We start from the raw sequence: 23430 nt of genomic DNA on the forward strand, positions 1-23430 counted from the left end.
CGCCGCCGCCGGGCCCACCTAGGCTTCCAGGCTCCCACGCTCGCTCCCGAGCGCGCCCCCGCCCCCGCCCCCGCCCGCCGCGTCACGTGATGCGGCCGAGGAACCCGAGCTGCCGGGCCTAAGCCCAGCTAAGTTCGGAGCCGGTGGCCGCCGCGGGTGCAGCCACACAGGCTAACCCGAAGGCGTGGGGAAGCTCGTGGAGCCGATGCTTCCTCTTCCAGTTCAGGTCGGCTCCCGTTACCTTCTCCCTGTTCGCCGGAGCGGCCGCCCTGAGCGTTTGCATGAGCTCTTCCGTGTGGGGCAGCTGCGGTGACCATGTAGGGGAGACAGTGAGAACGCTCCAGGGACTTGGGACGAGGTCCGCGCGTCGGCAGGCCGCCCGCTCCCGCCGCACCCGGTGCGGCCCGCTGGGCCCGTCGGCCCCGTGGGCACCGCGGCCTCCGGCTCCGGCCTGGTCCCGAGCGCCACGAAGTCGCGCGCCGTCTCGCGAGACTCGAAGTTGAAGGAACATGGCGACGTCTAATCTGTTAAAGGTAAGACCCTCCGGCCCGCTTGGCTTCCACTCGGTGACCGCTGGGTCCAGCTTTTCGGGAGAGGCTCGGTTCAGGTTCCGGAGGGGAAATGTGGGCGGTGTCTCACGGGAGGGAAGCCCGGGAGGCTGCGGCCGGGGCCCGGACCGGGACGCGGGTCTCCGGCCTTGGGGTCGAGAGGCTCCGGGTGTCCCTCCGGCGCGTTGACCGGTGTGCGGGAGGCCGGGCTGCGTGCTGACGGGGGTGATGCTGGCGGGGGGACCTGCTGTGGCCTCGGGCGGGAGATGAAAGGAAGTGCATGTGCCCCGACCGGCCAGGCAGTTGCTACTCTTGGGGTCTCCGTTCCTTCTGAAACGAGGGTGTAAGGTGCATACGAGGAAAATCCGAGGAAACGCTGCCCAACGTGGGTCTCCGTTTCTGTCCTCGTCCTCCGCCCGGATTCCGTGTCGGACGGCGGTGCTTCCACCCCACCCCACCCTCGGCTGCACGCTGTCCTCGCCCGCGATCGGCCCCCGGTTCTTCCGCGCCCGGGCTACCCCTTTTCCTTCGGAAACTGCGCCCCAACCCATTGCAGATGAGGACCGAGGCAATGCTGCCTCGTTGTAGGGCTTGGCCTGGAAGCGTTACCTTTGTCAAAGAAAACGGCTTAAAAGTTAAGTTTTCTGTATCTGGGAGAGCCAAGGCGAGCTAGGCCCAGAGGGGCAGGTTCTCTGTCGCCGGTGACCGCGTTGGGAGGAGGAGGAGGAAGAAGACGACGGGGCCCCTCGAGTCTGTCTGTCCTGTGCGTGTGTTCCCAGGAGGAGCCTTGTGCCTGGAAAGTCTCCCAGCGGTTCTCAACCTGTGGGTCGCGACCCCTTGGGTGGGGGGCGGGTCGAACGACCCTTTCACAGGGGTCGCCTATAAGACCATCGGAAAACACACATATCATTACATACCGTTTCTGTGATTCATCACTATGCTTTAATGATGTTCAATTTGTAACAATGAAATTGGGGGTCACCACAACATGAGGAACCGTATTAAAGGGTCGGGGCATTAGGAAGGTTGAGAACCACTGACACCGAAATCAATGGGGGTGCGATGAGCTCGGGGAGCCTGGGTGCAAAGGGTGGGCTCCTCGCCCGGGTCAGCGTCGGACGGTGTGGATGGATATAGGGAGCAGCTGGGTGGAAAGTGGGTTAGCGTATCCTGACACCCCTCGCAGGTCTTACTGACCGCCCGGTAGGGGGGACTGACTCCAAAGGTGGACCTATTTCTGCTAACCTAAGAGGCAGTGTGTGTTCTTTTAAATGAAAGGGAGGAGGGGTCCAGAGCCGGACAGTGTGGGCTGCTTCGGACGCTGTTTGACCTTAGGGAAGTTTCCTGCCCTCTCTGCCCGGTTCTTCATCCGTAGAATGGGACTGTTAATAGCACCTGTTAAATAGCGTGAAGGTTGAGTTGAATGAGTGTAAAATGCTTAAAACAGTGACTGGCAATGAGTATGCAATACACAGAAATCACTAGAATTGCTACTCTGGGCTGTTTCTCTAGGAAAAACAATTCATGGGCATTGAGTAACCCGTCCTATTCAGCTCTTAGAACAGTATAGCAAAGTCCTAATATCTTAGTTCAGAAAGAACACTTGTTTGCTTCTAAAGACGACTGTTAGTGCACCCACATGCAATATACTAAGAAGTGCTATCTCGTCATTATTTGAAACGTCTCCAAGAAACGATTGGGTTCCTGATTCTTTGTGAATTCCTGACTTGATTGCTTGCACATATACAACAAGGTCTTTTCCCCCAAAAAAATCCTCTCTCGGAAAAGAGCGAGTTGCTGTATTTGCCCCCATTCAAAGCCTTGCCAAGGACTGACTGGAGGAGATATACTAAATCTGAAGCTGGTTCAGTCAACACGAGTAAGTCCTTACCTTGTCGAGATGATGAGTCTACACCTACAGCATACACCTGCCCAGTGAAGGAACTGTCTGAAGGTACAGAACACGAGTACTTCGTGTTTAGGTTAAAAAGATAACAAGGATTCAAAAGTTCTGTGACTCAACAACTTTTATAAATAAGAGGAAAGAAACAGTGTTTTGGAACACTGCTAATGACTCGCAGGAGGGAAAAATAATTTCTAAATATTATTTTTAGTAGTGTGTGGTTTTAAATACGTTCCACTAACATAATATAAAGGACACTATAAAGAGACATTTAATTCTTTTATCTGTATCACCAAAAGTATACTTTTTTTTTCCTTCAAAAATTTACGTATTTAAAGGGAAGCCCGGGAGGCTGGAGCCGAGGACCGGGACCAGGGTCCATAACATAATTCATAGGATCATTTAAATTCCAGGCTGGTGGTACCTTGAATAAAGATAGGGCTGGCTAGGGTATGGCCAGATTCACCTCATTTCCTTTTTCTGACACAATTAATAGACTGGTTCATTAGAAAAATGCTTTACACATTGTGCAATTAGATTTCACCAGAGAGAGAGTGCGCGCGAGCAAGCGTTTTATTGATTTTAGAGAGAGGAAGGGGGAAAGAGAGGGAGAAACATCGATCGGTTGCCTGCCATTCACAAAACCTGGGTATGTGCCTGACCGGGAATCCAATCGGACAACTTCTGGTGTGTGGGATGACGCTCCAACTAACTGAGCCATCCAGCCGGAGCTTCACTAGAGCATATTGGACAGAATTAGCACGTCCTGTGGTCGAAATGGAGATATGAGAGCTGGATAAGAATTCGGTTAGAATGTGATTCATTATCAGTTAAATAACTGTACTTCCAGACTGGTGACCACTAAGCTGTCATCAACCCTGAAGGGAGGCCTTTAGTGTCCGACTGGAGGAAAATGTCCTCTTTCTGTTTATCAGTAACTTGGATTAAGTTTATTGAATTTGTGGATGACAGACTTCAGAAGGATAGTTAATATGTTATGACTGATTCAAAACTTTGATATGAAACTTACAATAAAAATCACCTACTTATTTTAAATATTGGATTTTGATTGTAATAACAATTGTATTCTTTATTTAAAGAAAGTGGACTATTGCCCTGGCCAATGTGGCTTGGTTGGTTGGAGTGGCTCCCACACACCAAAAAGGTGACAGGTTCGTTTCCCCGTCAGGGCACATAACGAGATGGCGGGTTTGATCTGGGTTTGGGGGAACATGCAGGAGGTAACCCATCTGTTTTTCTCACACCACTGTTTCTCTTTCTCTCCTTCCCTCCTCTTCCTCTCTCTAAAATCAATTAAAAATTTTTTTTTTAATTTAAAAAAAGTAGGTTGTTGCTGGATTTTGGAAATCTTTTGGATAATACAAGATTTGTGCTGTACATTTTGACATTCGATTATCAGTTGCTTGGGGGAGTTTATAACTTTAATATTACTACTTGAAAATTTTGTTTTAACGTTTAATGCTGCTTGTTCCTTTATTTTTGCAGTTACCATCTAGCTCCTTGGTGCCTATTTTCTTCATTTCCAATTGAGTATCCTTTTCCGAATAGCAATTGTTTAAATCTTATTTTGCTGAGCATCACCCCATTTAATTCTTGGCACATTACTTTATCAAGCTATTTGGAGTGCCTTTAACTTCCTTGGTCAATACCACAAAATTTTCTGGTTTTCCCTATGTTCTCTTTTCCAAGGCACCTTCTATTTTGCCCTCTCCCACTTGTTCTGCCTTCATTTCACCCCTACGACCTGGCAACATGTCTCCTGATATTGTGTTTCAATCTCCTTTATTCTTGGGAAATAAAAAAAGTTCATGTAACTACTCATATAAGCTTACCCTGTGCTCTTTTTGCCCTCAAACTTGTGTTCTTTCTTCTCTTTCCATTCACTGTCACAGTTCTTAGAAAAGCAGCCCCCACTTGCTGCTTTGTAATTCTTCCCCTTTTCCCTTAACTTGCTGTGACTTGGCTCTCTTCCTGCCCTCACACAGTTATATTGAAGCTATTAGTCTTAAGGGGTCCAGCAGCCTCCGCACTGCCAAATAAGATCCTTCTCAGACATTCGTCCTCTTTCTGGATATTGTAGATTACTACATCTGCTTCCCTTTTGGTTTCTATGACATTCTCTTCTTGATCTCCTATCTTTCAAATCTCTTTGTGTTTTTCACTGACTTCCCTCTTCTTCTCTCCTCCCCAATGTAATTATTTCTCAATATTTAATCTTTAGCCCTTTCCTATCATTGTACTTTCTTTTTTTGGGGGGGGGCAGTCATAACTCCCATGATTTCACGATTTTTATCTCTTAACTCTGTTGTGAGCTCTAGTCCAAAACTAACCAGTACTAACCATTTAACTTTCCTGCTCGGATACCTTTGGTGGTTCAAACTCTTAGATACCCTTCCAGCTGGGTCTTCTCCATAATAACACATTCATATTCACATTTCTCCCTCTTTCTCTCCCTCTCTCTGTCTACCTGGCTGGTTATTTTTGGTTCACTAGCATACTAGAGCCTTTAAGACTCTTTATGTTTGATGTTTCTTTTATCAAGAATCCCCCCTCCCCTCAGTGTTTGCCTATTAAAATCTTATTTATTCATTAAGACTTAGCCAAAATACCTCCTTTCTTTTAGTGCTTTCATTTGCAATTAATTGTTGCCTACTTTGCACAACCGTAGCCCTGCATCAGTCTCTTCTAGTACTTACATTATGCCTTGAGTATTAGTTATAGGATCTGTTTACATATCTCTCTTTCTGGATTTTAAGCCCCTTTAGTGCCAGGACTTCATTAATTTTTGTTGATGCCTTAACCATCTTCTGCATAGGAGTGATTCAGAGTTGTGTAGAATTTACTCATTATTAAAATAATTTTTTAAAATATGTTTTTTATTGTCTTGAGAGAGAGAGGAAGGGAGAAGGAGAGAAAGAGAGAGAAACATCGATGTGAGAGAAACACCAATTGGCTGCCTCCTGCACGTGCCCCTCCAGGGATTGAGCCTGCAACCAGGGCATGTGCCCTGACCGGGAATCAAACTGCCACCTTCTGGTGCGTGGAATGATGCTCAGCCAACTGAGCCACACTAGCCAGGGCTAAAATAATTTTATCAGATATGTGTGCAAGGTATCATGAAGGATAACAAAGATGTGTAGACAATGTCCAGCCTATTTGGGAATTTACCATATACTAAAAAAGATTAAAAAATACGAATGATTTGCTCTAAGGCAGAAACTTCAGGAGTGTTACTGTGCGCTCTAAGATCCCTCACAGACAGAGATCCTTTCTGGTGGATGATCAAGGAAAGTTTTATGGAGAAAACATTGGAGCTGGATTTTGAAGAATGGGTAGGCTGTTTGTAGGTGGTGATTAGCAGAAAATTTGGCAGGAATGGAGACTAGATCAGTATGGCTACCTTGTAGCAGGACTGCATGCTGCGTTGCATTCTGTATGAATGGTCCTCCTGAAATCTTTGCAGTACAGTAACCCAGAATATGGGAAACAGTGAGAGACAGGAATGCAAAGGAAAGTGAGGGTTAGATTGTGAAAGGTCTTTAATGCTGGACTAGGGAGTTGAAATAAAGTTCCATAGAGAATGAATAATGAAAAATACGTGATCAGATACATTGTTAGGCCCTCAATCTCTTCTTGGCTATCACATGTAAATCCTGTTACTCATCATTACTTCTCTGATGTGTGTATTCAGAATCTGATTTGTGAGGTGGCCATGATTGAAGGGCATTGGTGCTAATGAAACCATGTTCATTGAAACCAAACAGGAGTCTTTAAGTCTGTGGAAAATAAAGTCATTTCAACAAGCATTTTCTAATTCCAACTGGACAATGGCTATCTAGGTAGACAAATACTTACCCTTAATGTAACTTACATTTTTGTGGGGAAGAGAGGCAATAAACATATAAGCAAATAGTGTATACTAAAAGGTTAGGTTGTGATAAATGTTCTGAGGAAAAATAATCAGGGTAAAGGATAGAGAGTGATAGGTATTATTTTTGATAGGATGATCAGGGAAGGCCTGTAAGGAGATAAGTGAGACGAGATCTGAATGAAGCAAGGGAACAGCCAAGTGCATATTTGGGAGAGGAGTTTCAGGTGGAAGGAACAGAACAGCCAATGTGAAGGCATTGAGTCAGGAACATGCTTGGCCAGGAATATGGATGTGATACCAAGATTTGAATGTTGTCAATGAATGTAGTTAAGATACACAACTGGAACATTCTTTTTAATGTCTATTTAAACATAGATAAGAGCCTCCTTTATTTAGAACCTTACTTGTCGGGTTTCATTGGGTTAATGGAAATTACCCTCGTGAATGGGCATCTAAGAGTGATGTGATCCTTGGGCTGCCTTCTCACTCCAGTGTCTTGTCCTGGAGACATGGTTACATTTGACACTCACAGCCTAGGGAGAAAACAAACTCAGGTGTATGTTGATTATTGGTAGAGTGGGAATAATGGATCAAATCACATACTGTAAAACTGTGTGATAAATGTGTGAAAATTTTTCATGGTATGAGAAAATAAGTGAGTGAATAGTTACCATAATCTAGAAATGATGTATATTCATTAAAGCTACTAACAGGAAGTCACAGTTCCAGATAAACTTTGAGAGATCAGTCACTTCATGAATTAGAAGAGCATTTTAGACTCATGAAGGCATCAAGAGGACACTAGGCTTCTATCTGGTGGACAGAGAAGGATAGGAAAGACAAAGACATGTTTCTTCTTAGGTGTTTTGCTAGGAGACTGGTGAACTCAGCTGTGTTACAGAAAGCCATTTGCCTCTTGCCTCAGTATAGTAGGTAAAGCAAACTGGTGCCTGATAGGCTTTGTAAACAAACCAAGTTACAGCTCAGGTTAAAACATTGGTCATAATACATGGAGTACATACAAGTAATATTGAGGATATTTGATCTGTATAACGGGGGGTTGTTCATTCCACTAATACCTGAGCATCTACTCTGTGCTCAATACTATGTGACAGACAAGTTAAAGAAGTAAGTAACACATTGGGTAGGTTTTGTAGCAATGAGGGCTGTGTTGAAAACAATATAATCAAGAGTGTTCAGAAGATGGGGCACTATTTTACTTATTTACAGCAGAAAATAATTTTATTTTTTACCCTAAATATCACTTTCAACTATGTTCCGTTGAATTTTCCTTCCTTGCTTAGAACACATTTTAGTCAGATCCCATAGCTTTCTGGTCTTCTTAAAAAGTACTCTTTAGTCTGAATCAAAATGTCAGTCTCATAGCAAATTAAAGCAACTCTTCTACCAGCTCATGACCTTGGCTCTGGATATGCAGAAAAGACAGTGAGAGAGCATTTTTCTTGGATTGGTTTGGGAAGCCCTCTCTGAGGTGACATTGATCCTTAGCCCTGAATGATCTGCATGTTAGGCAGAGGTCTTGAGGTGCAGTGGTGAGCTTGGCATATTTGAGGAAAACCATTTCTTAAATGCATTTTTATTGATTTCAGGGAGGAAGGGAGAGGAAGAGCGAGATAGAAACATCGGTGATGAGAGAGAATCATTGATTGGCTGCCTCCTGCAAGCCCCACACTGGGGATCAAGCCCGCAACCCAGGCATATGCCCTGACTGGGAATTGAACTGTGACCTCCTGATTCATAGGTTGACGCTCAACCACTGAGCCACGATGTCTGGGCTGAGGAACACCTTTAAGAAGGTTGTGTGGCTGGAACATAGAATTGCCAGTATTCAAATGTATCCTGTAGTTTGTGGTTCTTTTGGTTAATGGGGATTGCAAATGTGGTTTTAAAATCACATAACTGGGAGCACTAGTGGCTCATAGACAATATGAGAACCCACACATTCAAATAGCGAACCTCATAATTTACTTGAGAGACTTAAAATATACAAATTGGATTCCTTTTGTAAGTTATTAGAATGCCATCATGGATATAATCTGTAATCAATAGATTAGAAACTTCAAAAAGGGAACAAATACAGATCTTAAAACAACTGAACTCCTTGTATTGTAGTCAAAATGTTATGGGCATGAAAAAATACAAAGGACAGAAAATAATTGCTATAGATATTATTATTTCTTGTCTTGCCTTCAACTTGTCCTTTCACCGTAACTTTCCTTGCACTTTTGTCATGAAGAAGATGTAGCATGATGATGTACAGCAATAATAACTACTGTTTTTTATCCTCACCCAAGGATATGTGTGTGTTTTTATTTATTTGAGATAGAGAGATATTGACAGGTTGCTTCCCATACGGGCCCCAACCTGATCGAACCTGAAACCTAGGTATGTGCCCTGACTTAGAATCGAACCCATGACCCTTTGATGTATGGGACAATGCTCCAACCATCTGAGCCATCGACCAAGACAATAACTTCATTCTTTATTTTCTCTTAAAAGCAACAGTTGACAATATTGTGGTAATATTGCTCCTACTAATTGATGGGGTATGTTTTGTTCTGTATATTATCTAGGAATTTCTGGACATTTTCAGGCAAACCAATAGGTCAATATTTGTTTCAAAGTAAGTGAGTCATTAAAAAATGATAATGTTACTTTTAAAACATTTTAGCCCAGCAGTCGTAGCTCAGTGATTGAGTGTCGACCTATGACCCAGGAGGTCATGGTTCTATTCCCGGTCAGGGAGCACATGCCCGGGTTGTGGGCTCGATCCCCAGTGGGGGACGTGCAGGAGGCAGCTGATCAATGATTCTCTCTCATCACTGATGTTTCCATCTCTCTCCCCGCTTCCTCCCTCTCTGAAATCTATAATAATACTTAAAAAAAAAATTTTACAAACCAGTGTTTTTGTTTATTTGTATGTATTTATTTAAGCATTCCTGTTTTTTAACATGGTATCAAATTCTCCACATAAGCAATTGTATATCTACTTCTTGGGACTGAATAAAGTAGAATTGTAAATTAACTCGTTATTTGAAAAAGCATTCTTGAATTTTGATGGGAGGTGTGCAGATTTTTTTAAGTAGTACTCTATTCTAGAAAGATCCATATTGCATCTTTCATTACTGGCCTATAACACCTCCCACACTCCAAACACATTATAAAAAGTTGAACTTTTTCTGTAACTTATTCCTAATGCATGTCTTGTTTGTTTGTTGTTTGCTTTTAAACAACAGTGGCTACAACTAAGAGATTGTGAGACTTTACTGTCAATCTGTTTTATTTATTTTTTTCTTATTTGAGTTTTAGAGAGAGAGAGGAAGGAGAGAGAGAGAAGGAAACATCAGTTTGCTGTTCCTTGTATGTGCCCTGACCAGGGATGGAACCCACAACCTTGGTGTATTGGGAGGTCGCTCTAACCAACTGAACTACCCTGCCAGGGCTTTTGGTTTTGTTTTGTTTTTAAATTTTTTTAATCTATTGATTTGAGAGAGAGGAGAGAGAGAGAGAAAGGGAGGGAGGGAGAGAGAGAGAAGGAATATCAACTTGTTATTCCACTTATTAATGCATTCATTGGTTGCTTCTTGTGTATGCCCTAGCTGGGATCGAACCTGCAAACCCTTCGGTGCACAGGCCTACATTCTAACCATTGAGAAACACTGACCAGGGCCAGTTGTTTTGTTGCTTTTTAAATAACCATGGCTTCAGAGAAGTGATTGTGGGACTTTACTGTCAATCTGTCTTTTTCTTGTCTTTTCTTATTTATTGACTTGAGGCCCGGTGCACGAAATTTGTGCACTCGGCGGGTAGCGGGAGTCACTCAGCCCAGCCTGCACCCTTTACCAGTCTGGGAGCTTTCGAGGGATGTCCAACTGATGGCTTAGGCCCACTCCTGGGAGGAGCGGGCTTAAGCCGTCAGTTGGATATCCTTAGTGCTTCTGTAGAGCCTGGCTTCTGGCTGAGTGGTGCTCCCCCTCTGGGAGTGCACTGACCACGAGGGGGCAGCTCCTGCACTGAGCGATTGTCTCCTGGTGGTCAGTGCACGTCATAGCGACCGGTCGTTCTGCCATGGGGCTGAAACTGGCTCTCCAACATCCCCCGAGGGATCCCAGATTGTGAGAGGTCACATGCCAGGACAAGGGACCCCACTGGTGCATGATTGGGGCTGGGGAGGGATGCAGGAGGTTAGCCAGCCAGGGAGGGGCCGCGGGAGGGCTCCAGGGCATGTCCGGCAAGTCTCGCTCAGTCCCAATCAGCCAGACCCCAGCAGCAAGCTAACCTACCGGTTGGAGTATCTGCCCTTTGGTGGTCAGTGCAGATAGAAAGACAGACACACATCAATTTGCTGTTCTGTGTATGTGTCCTGACCAGGGCTTGAACCTGCAACTGTGATGTTTTTAACTATTCTTTCATTAGGTAATACTTTTCAGATAAAGCTTAATATATTTTATTTGAGTCTGTGCAAGCAACATTTTATATTAAGACATCCTGATTTTTTAATGCTGATTAGAGCAGGTAAAGGGAGCTGAACTTTCGTTCACATGTTTTTCTTTCATCATTTTTTTTTCTTACTATTTTCATCCTCTCTCCTTAATTGTTTCTGAGAAAATTGACACTGGTTTTTCCCCCTCAGCGCTATGAAGGTGATATTAACACATTGTGGACCAGTAATTTTATTGCTAACTTTACCCAGTGGCCAGATAAGTTTCTATTGAATGAGTACAAAAAAACGTTTTACTTAAATGTTAAAGACATGCTTTAAAATTAAATACCCATTGCATTTTAAAGTTATTTATTACATGTTCTTGCAAGCTAATATCTTTTTAAAGTATGATACTTTGTAAAACACTGTGTAATATGAAGTGAGAATTCTCATGATCTGTCTGCAATGTGTTAAGTAAAAAGCAGTGGGGAGTACAAGTGATGAGGGGGACTATACACTAGTCATTTGAGAGCTTAAGGCCTTAATATTGCTTGTGTTATTTTCAACATTCTTTCTCTCAGTCCCACATCTCATTATCACCAAATCTTGTTATTATTGAAGCAGAAGCAGTGGAAGTTCTAATCTTACCTAATAATAGACAAACATGTAAATTAACCGTCCCTCCACTACGCCCACCAGCCAATCAGGAGAGTATGCAATTAACCCAACAAAGATAACAGTTAATTTGCATACGTAGGGGTGAAGTGGCAGAGCGAAGACTGAAGGCTCCGTCCAGAGCGAAGGCCTGGGTCCTGGGTGCCGAAGGAAAACCAATGCCGGCAGCCAGGGGAAGGGAAGGCCTAATGCACGAATCTCTTTGGGTAACCGGCCTCTAGTATTATAATGATAGCCAACACTATATGTTTCTTTATGTCAACTACCTTTCTGAACATTTCACACATATCCTATCTAATAAAAGAGAAACATGGTAATTAGTGTACAACTGTTACCCTTCCCATTGGCTAATCAGGGCAATATGCAAATTAACTGCCAGCCAAGATGGCGGCCGGCAGCCAGGCAGCTTAAAGCGAACATGAGGCTTGCTTGCTTCAGTGACGGAGGACTCCAACGTTCCCCGCCTGCCGCTGCAGGCCTCTGAGCTGCAACTCTAAGCAACTATGTTACAAATATAGAAGGTAAACAAAACCCCAGAAACCTGCTTTAGTCCGCCCAGCTTCAGCCAGCAGGATCGCAACATTGTTTCAAATACAGAAGGTAAACAAAGGCCAGAAACCTGCTTTCAGCAGCGGAGGCCTAAGAGCTGGAGCCAAGCCTCCAAGCTAAAGCTGGCCCAGAATAAAAAAGAAAAGAAAAAAGGGGGCTGTTGGGAGCTTCAGTCACCCGCCAGCCTGAAAACGGCCCTCAGCCCCTCATCCAGACTGGTCAGGCACCCCAGTGGGGACCCCCACCCTGAAGGATGTGTGACCAGCTGCAAACAGCCATCATCCCCTCACCCAGGCCGGCCAGGCACCCCAGTGGGGACCCCCCACCCTGATCCAGGACACCCTTCAGGCCAAACCAGCCGGCCCCCACCCTTTCACCAGGCCTCTATCCTATATAGTAAAAGGATAATATGCCTCCCGGCACCGGGATCAGCGTGACAGGGGGCAGCACCCAAACCCCCTGATCCTCCTGCGGCTCGGTGTGTGACAGGGGGCGGGGCCACAACCTCCCTATCCGCCCTGCTCTGTTCCTGACAGGGGAAGGCGCCCCAACCCCCTGATCAGCCCTGCTCTGTGCCTGATAGGGGGGAGCTCCCCAACCCCCTGATGGCCCTGCGGCTCTGTGTGTGACAGGCTGCGGTGCCCCAACCCCCTGATCGGCCCTGCTCTGTGTGTGACAGGGTGCGGCGCCCCAACCCCTCCCCCCCACGGGCCCTGCTCTGTGTGTGACAGGATAGAGCCATAACCTCCCCATTGGCCCTGCCCTGAGTGTGAGAGTGGCAGTGCCCCAACCCCCTGATCGGCCCTGCTCTGTGCATGGCAGGGGGGAGCTCCCCAACTCCCTGATGGGCCCTGCTCTGTGTGTGACAGGGTACGGAGCCCCAACCCCCCTGATGGGCCCTGCTCTGTGAGTGACAGGGGGCAGTGCTCCAACCCCCTGATTGGCCCTGCTCTGTGCGTGACAGGGGGTGGCGCCGCAACCTGCCCATCGACCCTGCCTTGAGTGTGATAGGGGGAGGTGCCCCAACCCCCCAATCAGCCCTAACCTGAGCGTGACTGAGGGTGGCATCGCAACCTCCCGATCCGCCCTGCTCTGTGCATGACAGGGGGCGGCGCCCCAACTCCCCAATCAGCCCTGCTCTGAGCCCGACCAGGGGCTGCACCTAGGGATTGGGCCTGCCCTCTGCCACCCGGGAGCAGGCCTAAGCCAGAAGGTCGTTATCTCCCGGGGGGTCCCAGACTGCGAGAGGGCACAGGCCGGGCTGAGGGACCCCCCCTTCCCCCCGAGTGCACAAATTTTTGTGCACCGGGCCTCTAGTATACTTATAACAGCCTTTTCAAATATATACTTATTATATCCATTGTATATAGATGAGACTGGAGGAGAAAGAGTTTAAGTAATTTACTCAAGGTAACACATTTGGCAAGTGGCTACATTATAATCTTATTCTTACAAAATCTGCTTCATCACCTTCTTACCATTAACACCTTCCTTTCTGTTTCATTGCCTCAGTTTTAAGCATAATCATCTATTGCCCCATAGTAGTAGCTTTTTGCTAGACTCCCTTTCAATTTTTCCTTCAGTGAATTTATAGATGATCTTTGTAGAAGTTGAATATGATTATGTCAGTAGCCAATGGCTATCATTCTCCCACCAAAGAATTGTATTATCTATTACAAATTGTTACTATCACTTATTTTGCTTAGATTGAATACTTTCTTACTTTACTCAACCTTGGAACTAGCATGTTCTCTAAGAAGCCTTTTCATGGAATAGGGTATTGAGAAATCAAAATCTGAATGCTAGGTATGCTAATGTCTACTGGGGAGTCACTCCTTGCAGACCCTCTCAGTAGACTGAACTAGACATACACATACACACCCTATACTTATTTCTTTATCTGTATTATTGAAACCCATGAGTTCGTCTCAATTCAATAAATTGATTTCTATCCTTTTCCTTTTCCATATATGTAACTTCCTTCTCTGGAAGTGAGAAATCTGGCTTTTGGACTGAATTATTCAGGAAAGTGGAATGAAGGGACGGAAGGAAGGAAAGAAACTAGTACAATATTCTTGATATGTATAAATGTAAAACTCGCTGTACATTTCTTTAGTTCAGAATATATATACATATATATGTATACACACACACACACACACACATATATATGGCTAAGTGACCAACTGTACGTACGTCTGACCGACCAACTGGCCAGTACATATGATGCGCACTGGCAATTTAAAAATAAACGTTGACTCGCACATGCACGATACATATAAAGCTCTAGCTGGCACCAATCGTACATGTGTGTTTCGATCTTTCATTGTCTATTGTGAATTTGGTTGTTTTTGTTGACATTCTGAAGCTGAAAGAAAGCATCATCATTGACAGAATATGTCTGAAGACCAACTATTGGCACAGTATACCTCTGAAGCCAAAAGAAGCTGGTGTTGTCAACAGAATGTATCTGAAGACCAACTGTTAGCACAACATACCATTTGAGTGATGATTCCATTGATTCAATGGATGATGCCAAAAAGGAAAATTTTCTCATCGAGTTTCTTAATAGTATTACTCCTTCGGGCATTCCCGAGCTTCATAAATTAAAATTGAAAGTAGGAGCAATGGTGATACTACTGAGAAATCTTAATAGTAAATGGGGTCTTTGTAATGGTATTAGATTTATTATCAAAAGATTGCGACCTAACATAATTGAAGCTGAAGTATTACTAGGATCTGTGGGAGGAGAGGTTGTTCTGATTCCAAGAATTGATTTGTCCCCGTCTGACACTGGCTTCCCATTTAAATTAATTCGAAGACAGTTTCCCGTGATGTCAGCATTTGCGATAACTATTAATAAATCACAAGGACAAACTCTAGACCAGCGGTCACCAACCTTTTGGACCTCATGGACCACCAGTGGTCCATGGACCACTGGTTGACAACCACTGCTCTAGACAGACTAGGAATATCCCCTACCTGAACCCATTTTCAGACATGGTCAGTTATATGTTGCTTTCTCTCAAGTTTGAAGAGCGTGTGACGTTAAAGTTGTAAATACTTCATCATAAGGGAAATTATTCAAGCACTCTGAAAGTGTTTTTACTCTTAATGTGGTATACAGGGAGATATTAGAATAAGTTTAATCAATTTATCAGTCATTGTTTTTATCAGTGTTTTTATATCATTTTTTGTTGTTTTTATATCATGTCTTCGTTGTTTTTATAGCATGTTTTTGTTTTTATATTGTGTCTGTTGTTCCTATATCATGTTATTTATTAATCAACTAGAGGCCCTGTGCACAAAAATTTGTGCACTCCGGGGGTCCCTCAGCCAGGCCTGTGCCCTCTAGCAGTCTGGGACCCCTCTGGGGATGACCACCTGCTGGCTTAGGCCGGCTCCCTAGGGGATCGGGCTTAAGCTGTCAGTCAGACATCCCTCTGGCAGCCCGGGAGCCCTCGGGGGATGTCTATTTGCCAGCGGGGAGCAGGCCTAAGCTTCAGTTGGACATCCTTAGTGTGGCTGAGGAAGTGGGAGAGGCTCCCCCCACCACCGCTGTACTGGCAGCCATCAGCCTGGCTTGTGCCTGAGCAGAGCTCCCCCTGTGGGAGCGACCTGACCACCAGGGGGAAGCTCCTGCATTGAGCATCTGCCCCCTGGTGGTCAGTGTGTGTCATAGTGACCAGTCATTCCCAGTCATTCTGCTGTTAGGGTCAATTTGCATATTGCCCTCTTATTATACAGGAGTGCCTGGCCAGCCTGGGTGAGTGGCTGATGGCAGTTTGCAGGCTGGCCACAGCCCCTTCAGTGTGGGTGTCCCCACTGGGGTGCCTGGCTATCCTGGGTGAGGGGCTGATGGCTGTTTGCAGGCTGGCCACAGCCCCTTCAGTGTGGGTGTCCCCACTGGGGTGCCTGGCTATCCTGGGTGAGGGGCTGATGGCCGTTTGCAGGCTGGCCACAGCCCCTTCAGGGTAGGGGGTCCTGCTGGGGTGTCTGGCCAGTCTGCGTTAGGGGCTGAGGGCTGTTTTCAGGTTGGCTAAGCCCCCCAGTGGGGACCCTCACCCCATGAGGGTGTGGCCAACCTGGGTGAGGGGCTGATGGCTGTTTGCAGGCTGGCCACAACCCCCCAGCCACCCAAGCTCCCAGTGGAGGCTGGCTGGAAGCAGGTATCTGGGATTTATTAGTCTTCTATAATTGAAACTTTGTTGCCGTGAGAGGAGGCTACAGCTGGCTCAGAGCAGGGGGGAAGCTTGGCTTTCTCCATCACCCGGGCAACCAAGCCTCCTGCTTGCTCCAGCTCTGTGGCTGCCGTCCACCATCTTGGCTGGGTTAGTTTGCATAGTTGCTCTGATTGGCTGGTGGGCGTGGCTTAGGGTGTAGCAAAGGTATGGTCAATTAGCATCTTTGTCTTTTATTAGTGTTGATGTATATATTATTTTCATATATATCTTACTAATTTTCTTTCAGCTCTGACACTTCTATTATAGAGAAAGGGTAAATAGTGATATTAAGATACTTCTTCTAATTAATTTCCTTTTAATGTGCATAAATTTGTGCACCGTGCCACTGGTTCTTTTATTTTTTTATTTTTTCACTAGATCTTTAATAATTAATGAATAGATTTACCAGTTAAATGCAGCACTAAAAACTCAACAAGATTTAAATGAACAACACCAGCATGACAATTTTTAAATAATTGTATTATGATCTCTAATCGGGCATTTTTAATTAACATACCTGTATAATCAGCACCCTATCTAGATAAAATGTTAACAGTACCCCCAAAAGCCCCTTTCTTGCCCTGTCCCTGCCTCTATCTTGCTATCCCCTCCCCAAGATAATCACTGTTCTGATTTCTGATAATTGTAGTTGTGTTTTGCCTATTCACGAGCATAGTTAGTACTCTTGTGTCTGACTTCATTGCTCAACATTATGTTTATGAGATTCATCTGCATTATTACATGTTAAACTTTTCTTGCTTTACCGTAGTTCATTGTTATGACTGTTCCACAATTTATCCATCCTATTGTTCATGGATATTGGGTTGTTTCCAGTTTTTTACTATTGAGAATAAAGATACTATGTACTTTTTTTTTAATTGAATCTTTATTGTTCAGATTATTACAGTTGTTCCTCTTAGTTTTTCCCCCCATCCTCCCAGCTCCCACCCCACCCTCCGCCCTCAGTCCCCACCCACTGTCCTCATCCATAGGTGCACGATTATTGTCCAGTCTCTTTTCGCATCTCCCACACCCCTTCCCCCCCCAAGAATAGTCAGTCCATTCCCTTTCTATGTCCCTGATTCTATTATGATCACCAGATTATTTATTCACTTGATTCTTAGATTCACTTGTTGATAGATGCATATTTGTTGTTCATAATTTTTATCTTTACCTTTTTCTTCTTCCTCTTCTTAAAGGATACCTTTCAGCATTCCATATAATGCTGGTTTGGTGGTGATGAACTCCTTTAGCTTTTCCTTATCTGTGAAGCTCTTTATCTGACCTTCCGTTCTGAATGATAGCTTTGCTGGATAAAGTAATCTTGGTTGTAGGTTCTTGGTATTCATCACTTTGAATATTTCTTGCCATTCCCTTCTGGCCTGCAAAGTTTCTGTTGAGAAATCAGCTGACAGTCGTATGGGTATTCCCTTGTAGGTAACTGGGTTTCTTTCTCTTGCTGCTTTTAAGATTCTCTCTTTGTCTTTTGCTCTTGGCATTTTAATTATGATGTGTCTTGGGGTGGTCCTCTTTGGATTCCTTTTGTTTGGGGTTCTCTGCGCTTCCTGGACCTGTAAGTCTATTTCTTTCACCAGGTGGGGGAAGTTTTCTGTCATTATTTCTTCAAATAGGTTTTCAATATCTTGCTCTCTCTCATCTTCTGGCACCCCTATAATTCTGATGTTGGTACGCTTGAAGCTGTCCCAGAGGCTCCTTACACTATCTTCGTATTTTCGGATTCTTTTTTCATTTTGCTTTTCTGGTTGGGTGTTTTTTGCTTCTTCGCATTTCGAATCTTTGACTTGATTCTTGCGCTCCTCTGGTCTGCTGTTGGGTGTCTGTATAATATTCTTTATTTCAGTCAGTGTATGCTTAATTTCTAGTTGGTTCTTTATCACAACATCAAGGGTCTCATTAGATTTCTTGAGGATCTCACTACATTTATCGGCGGCTTCTAGACAGTTCTTAAGAGACCTTAAAAGTGTGGTTCTGAACTCAATATCCTCCATTGACAGTTTTGTCCTGTTTCTTTGTCTCCGCATTTTTTATGCTTTCTTGGTACACCCCCAAGTGGTCTTTGTGCGCAGTCTTGTTGCCTTTAAGCCTTGATTGATGTCGGCAATACCGGGGGTGATTTGACCTCCAGGCTAACTGACTATGAGAGTCCGCTGTGTCTGCAGTGGGAGGGCTTCTGTGCTGGATCTCTAGGGCGGTGCTAATCTAGCCTTTGCCTGAGGCTATCCGGCAAATGGTTCTGTGCAGGGCTTGGGCGGGGCGGGTCCCAGGGGATCTACAGGGCTGGCCGGACCGAGCAGTTATGGCTGCTCTCAGTTCCTTCCCCAGGGGCTCTGCCTCTCAGAGTCCCCGCAATGGCTGCAAACCTCAGAGAGAAAGCTGCCTTCGAGTTCCAACCGAAGCCAGACAATCCCGCTTCTCCCGTTTGAGTCTGGGTCCCCAGAGACTCGCCCGGATCTGGAGCTCAGAGTCTGAAACTCCCTCCCGATTGAAAACAACAACCGCGCCCTCCGCCTCCAGCCCGCTCCGCGCGCGCACTCTGCACCTGAGTATTTCACTTCAGCACTATGCCTCCTCTGAGTCTGGTATGATATTCTCTTTCCTCCTAGTTGTAGAATTTCCACTCAGCCAGCCTTCCTGTGGTTCTGGATGCTGTCTGTTCTGTCCTTTAGTTATATCTCTGAAGTGGTTGTTCGAGGGCAGCAATCTCCAGCATTAACCTATGCCGCCATCTTGGTTTCTCAAGATACTATGTACTTTATTTTATAAATAGACAAATGTATGCAGCTCTGTTGGAAGTATACCTACAAGTGAAATTGCTGGGTTATATAGTATACATATGTTTAGCTTTCGTACATGCTGATAAATCATTTTCTGAAATGGTTGTACCAATTTACACTCTTACCAGTACAATGAGAGTTCTGATTTCTCTAAATTATTTCCAATACTTGGTATTGTCGTTCTTTTCTATTTTAGCCTTTTTGGTAATATGTAGTAATATTTCACTGTGGGGTTTTTAAAAAATAGTTTTAAATTGATTTTAGAGACAAAGAGAAAGGGGGTGGGAAGGATACAAACAGTGATATGAAAACCATCAGTTGGTTGTGTCCTGCACATATTCGACCAGGCTCAAACCTGATACCTGGGCATGCACTCTGGCCAGAATTGAACCAGTTACCCTTCAGTGCACGGGACTACTGCATTATACTCAACCAACTGAGCCACACTAGGCCAGGGCTCATTGGGGTTTTAATATGTATTTTCCTTTTGATGAATGATGATGGGTGCCTTTTCATAGGGTTATTTGCCATTTAGATACTGTCCTTGTGAAAGGTTTGTTCAAATGTTGTGCCAGTTTTTAAATTGGGTTGTCTTATTGATTTTTAGGAATAAAACTAACAATGTCTGATACCCAATCAAAAATCTTGGGTATATGTATTAGAAATATTTTTTCTACTCCTTGGATTACTTATTTTCACTCTCTTAATGGTGTCTTTTAAGGAACGAGAGTTCTTAATTTTAATATAATACAACTTGTGTGTTTTTAATGGTTAGTCTTAGTTATAAGGTCATAAAAATGATCCACACTCTACTTGTATTAATATTTTATTTAACTTTTTAAAACAAATGACAAAGTATAAAAATTTTTTTATTAGTTTTGAGCCTCAAAAATATATCCTGCCCTTGCCAGTTTGGCTCAGTGGATAGAGTGTCAGCCTGTGGACTGAAGGGTCCTGAGTTCGATTGCCAGTCAGGAGGGCGCATGCCCAGGTTGCGGGCTTGATCCCCAGTAGGGGGCGTGCAGGAGGTAGCTGATCAATGATTCTGTCATCATTGATGTTTCTCTCTCCTTTCCTCTCTGAAATCAATAAAAATATATTTTTAAAAAATACGTCCTGGGGCCCTTTTAGGAACCTATGAACCACAATTTAAAAAGCACTATACTAGAATGTGAATTCCTTGAAGGCCTTTCATTTATGTGTCCCAGTGACTGACATAATTCTTCATGTACAGTAGGCACTCAGATATTGGTTGAATGAATAAATGTAATAAATGAATGATAAATAAGCCCCCTAAAATAAAGTGTTTCATCATTACTATTATTTTTGGTTTTTTCCCCTTAAAATAAGTTGAGTTTCAGAAAATAAAGCATTGTCAGAATTTGTTTAAAATTTTTTTTCCTCTACAAGAGAAACCTAAAGATTTTAAAGAGAAATGTAATGTGATATTTTCTATTTCAATGAAAACAGATATTTAAGCTTTGGGAACATAGTGTCCTCCCCCTCTCTCATCATGTTTAAGGAGAAATATATCTTTTATGTAGTGACGCTTCTACCTTATGGCTTCTAGATAGTTGCCACTAAATTCTTTTAATTTAGATTTTTGTAGTTTACAAACCTGATGAAATTAAGTGAAAGGCTGGGTCTGGCCAAATGTTAGAAGTTCTTCCATTCCTCATCCAGGAAAAATCCAAGGAGTAGTTAAGAATGTGGCTCTAACAGGATTAAACTATTCAGATTTGAACTCTGTCACTTTTACCTATAACTTTAGGGAAATATCCTAATCTCAGGCTACAATGTACAGTATTTTTCATTTATAAAATGATACTGTCACCTCTAACACATAGAATAGCTGTAAAGATTAAATGATTTATCCTTATATTTGTTTATTTTTTGCAAGAATTTATTGACCGCAGCAAAAACATACTTAGGGTAATGAAACAAGGAAGGGCACAGAAGAAGCAACAGGAGAGCCTAGACTGGGCTGCGTTGGCTTACTGGCAAGTCAGAGAAAAGGGGGAAAAGGGAGACTTGGAGACAGGTTCAGGGGGTTAGCCCAGGACAAGCTGCCACTGCCCATTGCTCCCCTGGCTGCATGTCTCATGAGATCCCTTAGGCTTAGAGGTTAGGTAGAGGAAACTATCTAAAAATTAACAAAAGGAAGTCCTCTTTTGTACCACAGATATCACATGCATAAATTTCATTGTGCTCTATTAACCCAGAATAGCCAAATGACATATATTTTTAATGAAAGAAATAGAAAATTTTGCAATAAAATGATTAAATAAAACAATCTATAATAATAAAAGCCTATTGTGCTAATTAGACCCAACAGTGGACGACCTTCCAGACGTCATTCCGGACATCCTTCTGGACAACCTTCCAGACGAAGCTGCGGCGGCAGGGGCCGAGGCAGAGGCGGCCACCACAGCAGGCGAGGGCTGAGGCAGAGGCAGTTAGGGGCAATCAGGCAGGCAGGTGAGTAGTTAGGGGCGATCAGGCAGGCAGGCAGAGGGGTTAGGGGCTATCAGGCAGGCAGGAGAGTAGTTGGGGTGATGAGGCAGGCAGGCAAGTGGTTAGGGGCCATGAGGCAGGCAGGCGAGCAGTTAGGGGCGATCAGGCAAGCAGGTAGAGTGGTTAGGGGCGATCAGGAAGGCAGACAGGCGAGCGGTTAGGAGCCAGCAGTCCCAGATTGTGAGAGGGATTTCGGATTGCGAGAGGGACGTCTGGCTGCCAGCTTAGGCCCGATTTCTGTGGGATCAGGCTTAAACTGGCAGTCAGACATCCCCCAAGAGGTCCCGGATTGTGAGAGGGTGCAGGCCGGGCTGAGGGATTTACCCCCCATGCATGCACAAAGTTTGTGCAGTGGGCCTCTAGTAATATAATGAGAAAGTTTTTTAAATTCTACCCTTCCATAACCTCACTTTCAAGCATCCCACTCTGATTACTTCCTCCTGTCTTTCTAACTCACGCTAAAGCTCTTATTTCAGTAATCTAACTCTCCTAGGGCCTCCTTTTCATTGATTATACCTATTTATTGTTTAATGTCTTAGATCTGTGGGGCTTTAGCTTTCATCAAATTAGGAAACATTGGCTTTTATTTCTTCAAATATTCCCTCCACCCCAAGACTCCAGTTATATGTGGGTTAGGTCATTTTGATGTCCCACAGCTCACAGATACTCATTTTAAAAAAATCTTTTGTTTCTATGATGTTCATGCTTTCCTGTGTCTTCTTGAATGTGTGGAGTATATTTATAATAGCTGACTTAATGTCTTTGTCTACTAAAACTATCCATGTCATTTCTGGGTCAGTTGATGTTGATGGTTTTTTTCAGATTTTCCTCTTTTTTGCCTTCCTGTTCATTTTTATTGGATGTCAGACATTGTTTTAAGTTTTGGGAGCTGGTTTGTTTTTTTTTTAATTTTCACCCAAGGATATGTTTATTGATTGTAGAAAAGGGGAGAGAGAAACATCGATGTGAGAGCACATCAATTGACTGCCTCCTGCACGCCCACACACACACACACATTGAGGATTGAGCCCACAACCCCGGCATGGTCCCTGACCAGGAATCGAACCAGTAACCTTTTGGTGCACACAACCATGCCCAACTAACTGAGCCACACAGGCCAGGGTGAGTGACTGGATTTTTAAAATTTCCTTTAAATATTTTGATTTGGCTATGACACAGTAAAGTTACTTGGAATCAACTTGATCCTTTTTTTTTTTTTAATCTTTATTGTTCAGATTATTACACATGTTCCTCTTTTTTCCCCCCATACCTCCCCTCCACCGGGTTCCCACCCCACCAGATGCCCTCATCCCACCCCCCATTATCCTCGTCCATAGGTGTAAGATTTTTGTTCAATCTCTTCCTGCACCCCCCCACACCCCTTTCCCCCCCAAGAATAGTCAGTCTGCTCCCTTTCTATGCCCCTGATTCTATTGCATTCACCAGTTTACTCTGTTCATCCGATTTTTTATTCATTTGATTTTTAGATTCACTTATTGATTGATATGTATTTGTTGTCACTTTGTTGTTCATAATCTTTTATCTTTACTTTTTTTTCTTCTTCCTCTTCTTAAAGAACACCCTTCAGTATTTCATATGATATTGGTTTGGTGGTGATGAACTCCTTTAGCTTTTTCTTGTCTGTGAAGCTCTTTATCTGACCTTCAATTCTAAATGATAGCTTTGCTGGGTAGAGTAGTCTTGGTTGTAGGTTCATGCTATTCATCATCACTTTGAATATTTCTTGCCACTCCCTTCGGGCCTGCATAGTTTCTGTTGAGAAATCAGCTGACAGTTGTATGGGTATTCCCTTGTAGGTAACTAAATGTTTTTCTTTTGCTGCTTTTAAGATTCTCTCTTTGTTTTTTGCCCTTGGCATTTTAATTA

The 23430-nt window shown here is 44.0% G+C and overlaps 1 protein-coding gene across 2 annotated transcripts in view; it reads left to right on the forward strand.

The window, feature by feature from the left end:
• CUL5 (cullin 5) overlaps positions 1–23430 on the forward strand; it is a 104683-nt gene continuing 81253 nt past the window's right edge. The window contains exon 1 of one of the 2 annotated variants that reach the window (XM_059707979.1): positions 1–533. In XM_059707979.1, the coding sequence (XP_059563962.1) occupies positions 510–533 (24 nt within the window). In that variant the 5' untranslated portion in view covers positions 1–509. Of the gene's footprint in view, positions 534–22640; positions 22666–23430 lie in introns of those variants that run through there. The other variant, XM_059707980.1, reaches the window with a different exon arrangement.

The sequence above is a fragment of the Myotis daubentonii genome, chromosome 9 (genome assembly GCF_963259705.1).
Source record: "Myotis daubentonii chromosome 9, mMyoDau2.1, whole genome shotgun sequence".
Lineage (NCBI taxonomy): Eukaryota > Metazoa > Chordata > Mammalia > Chiroptera > Vespertilionidae > Myotis > Myotis daubentonii.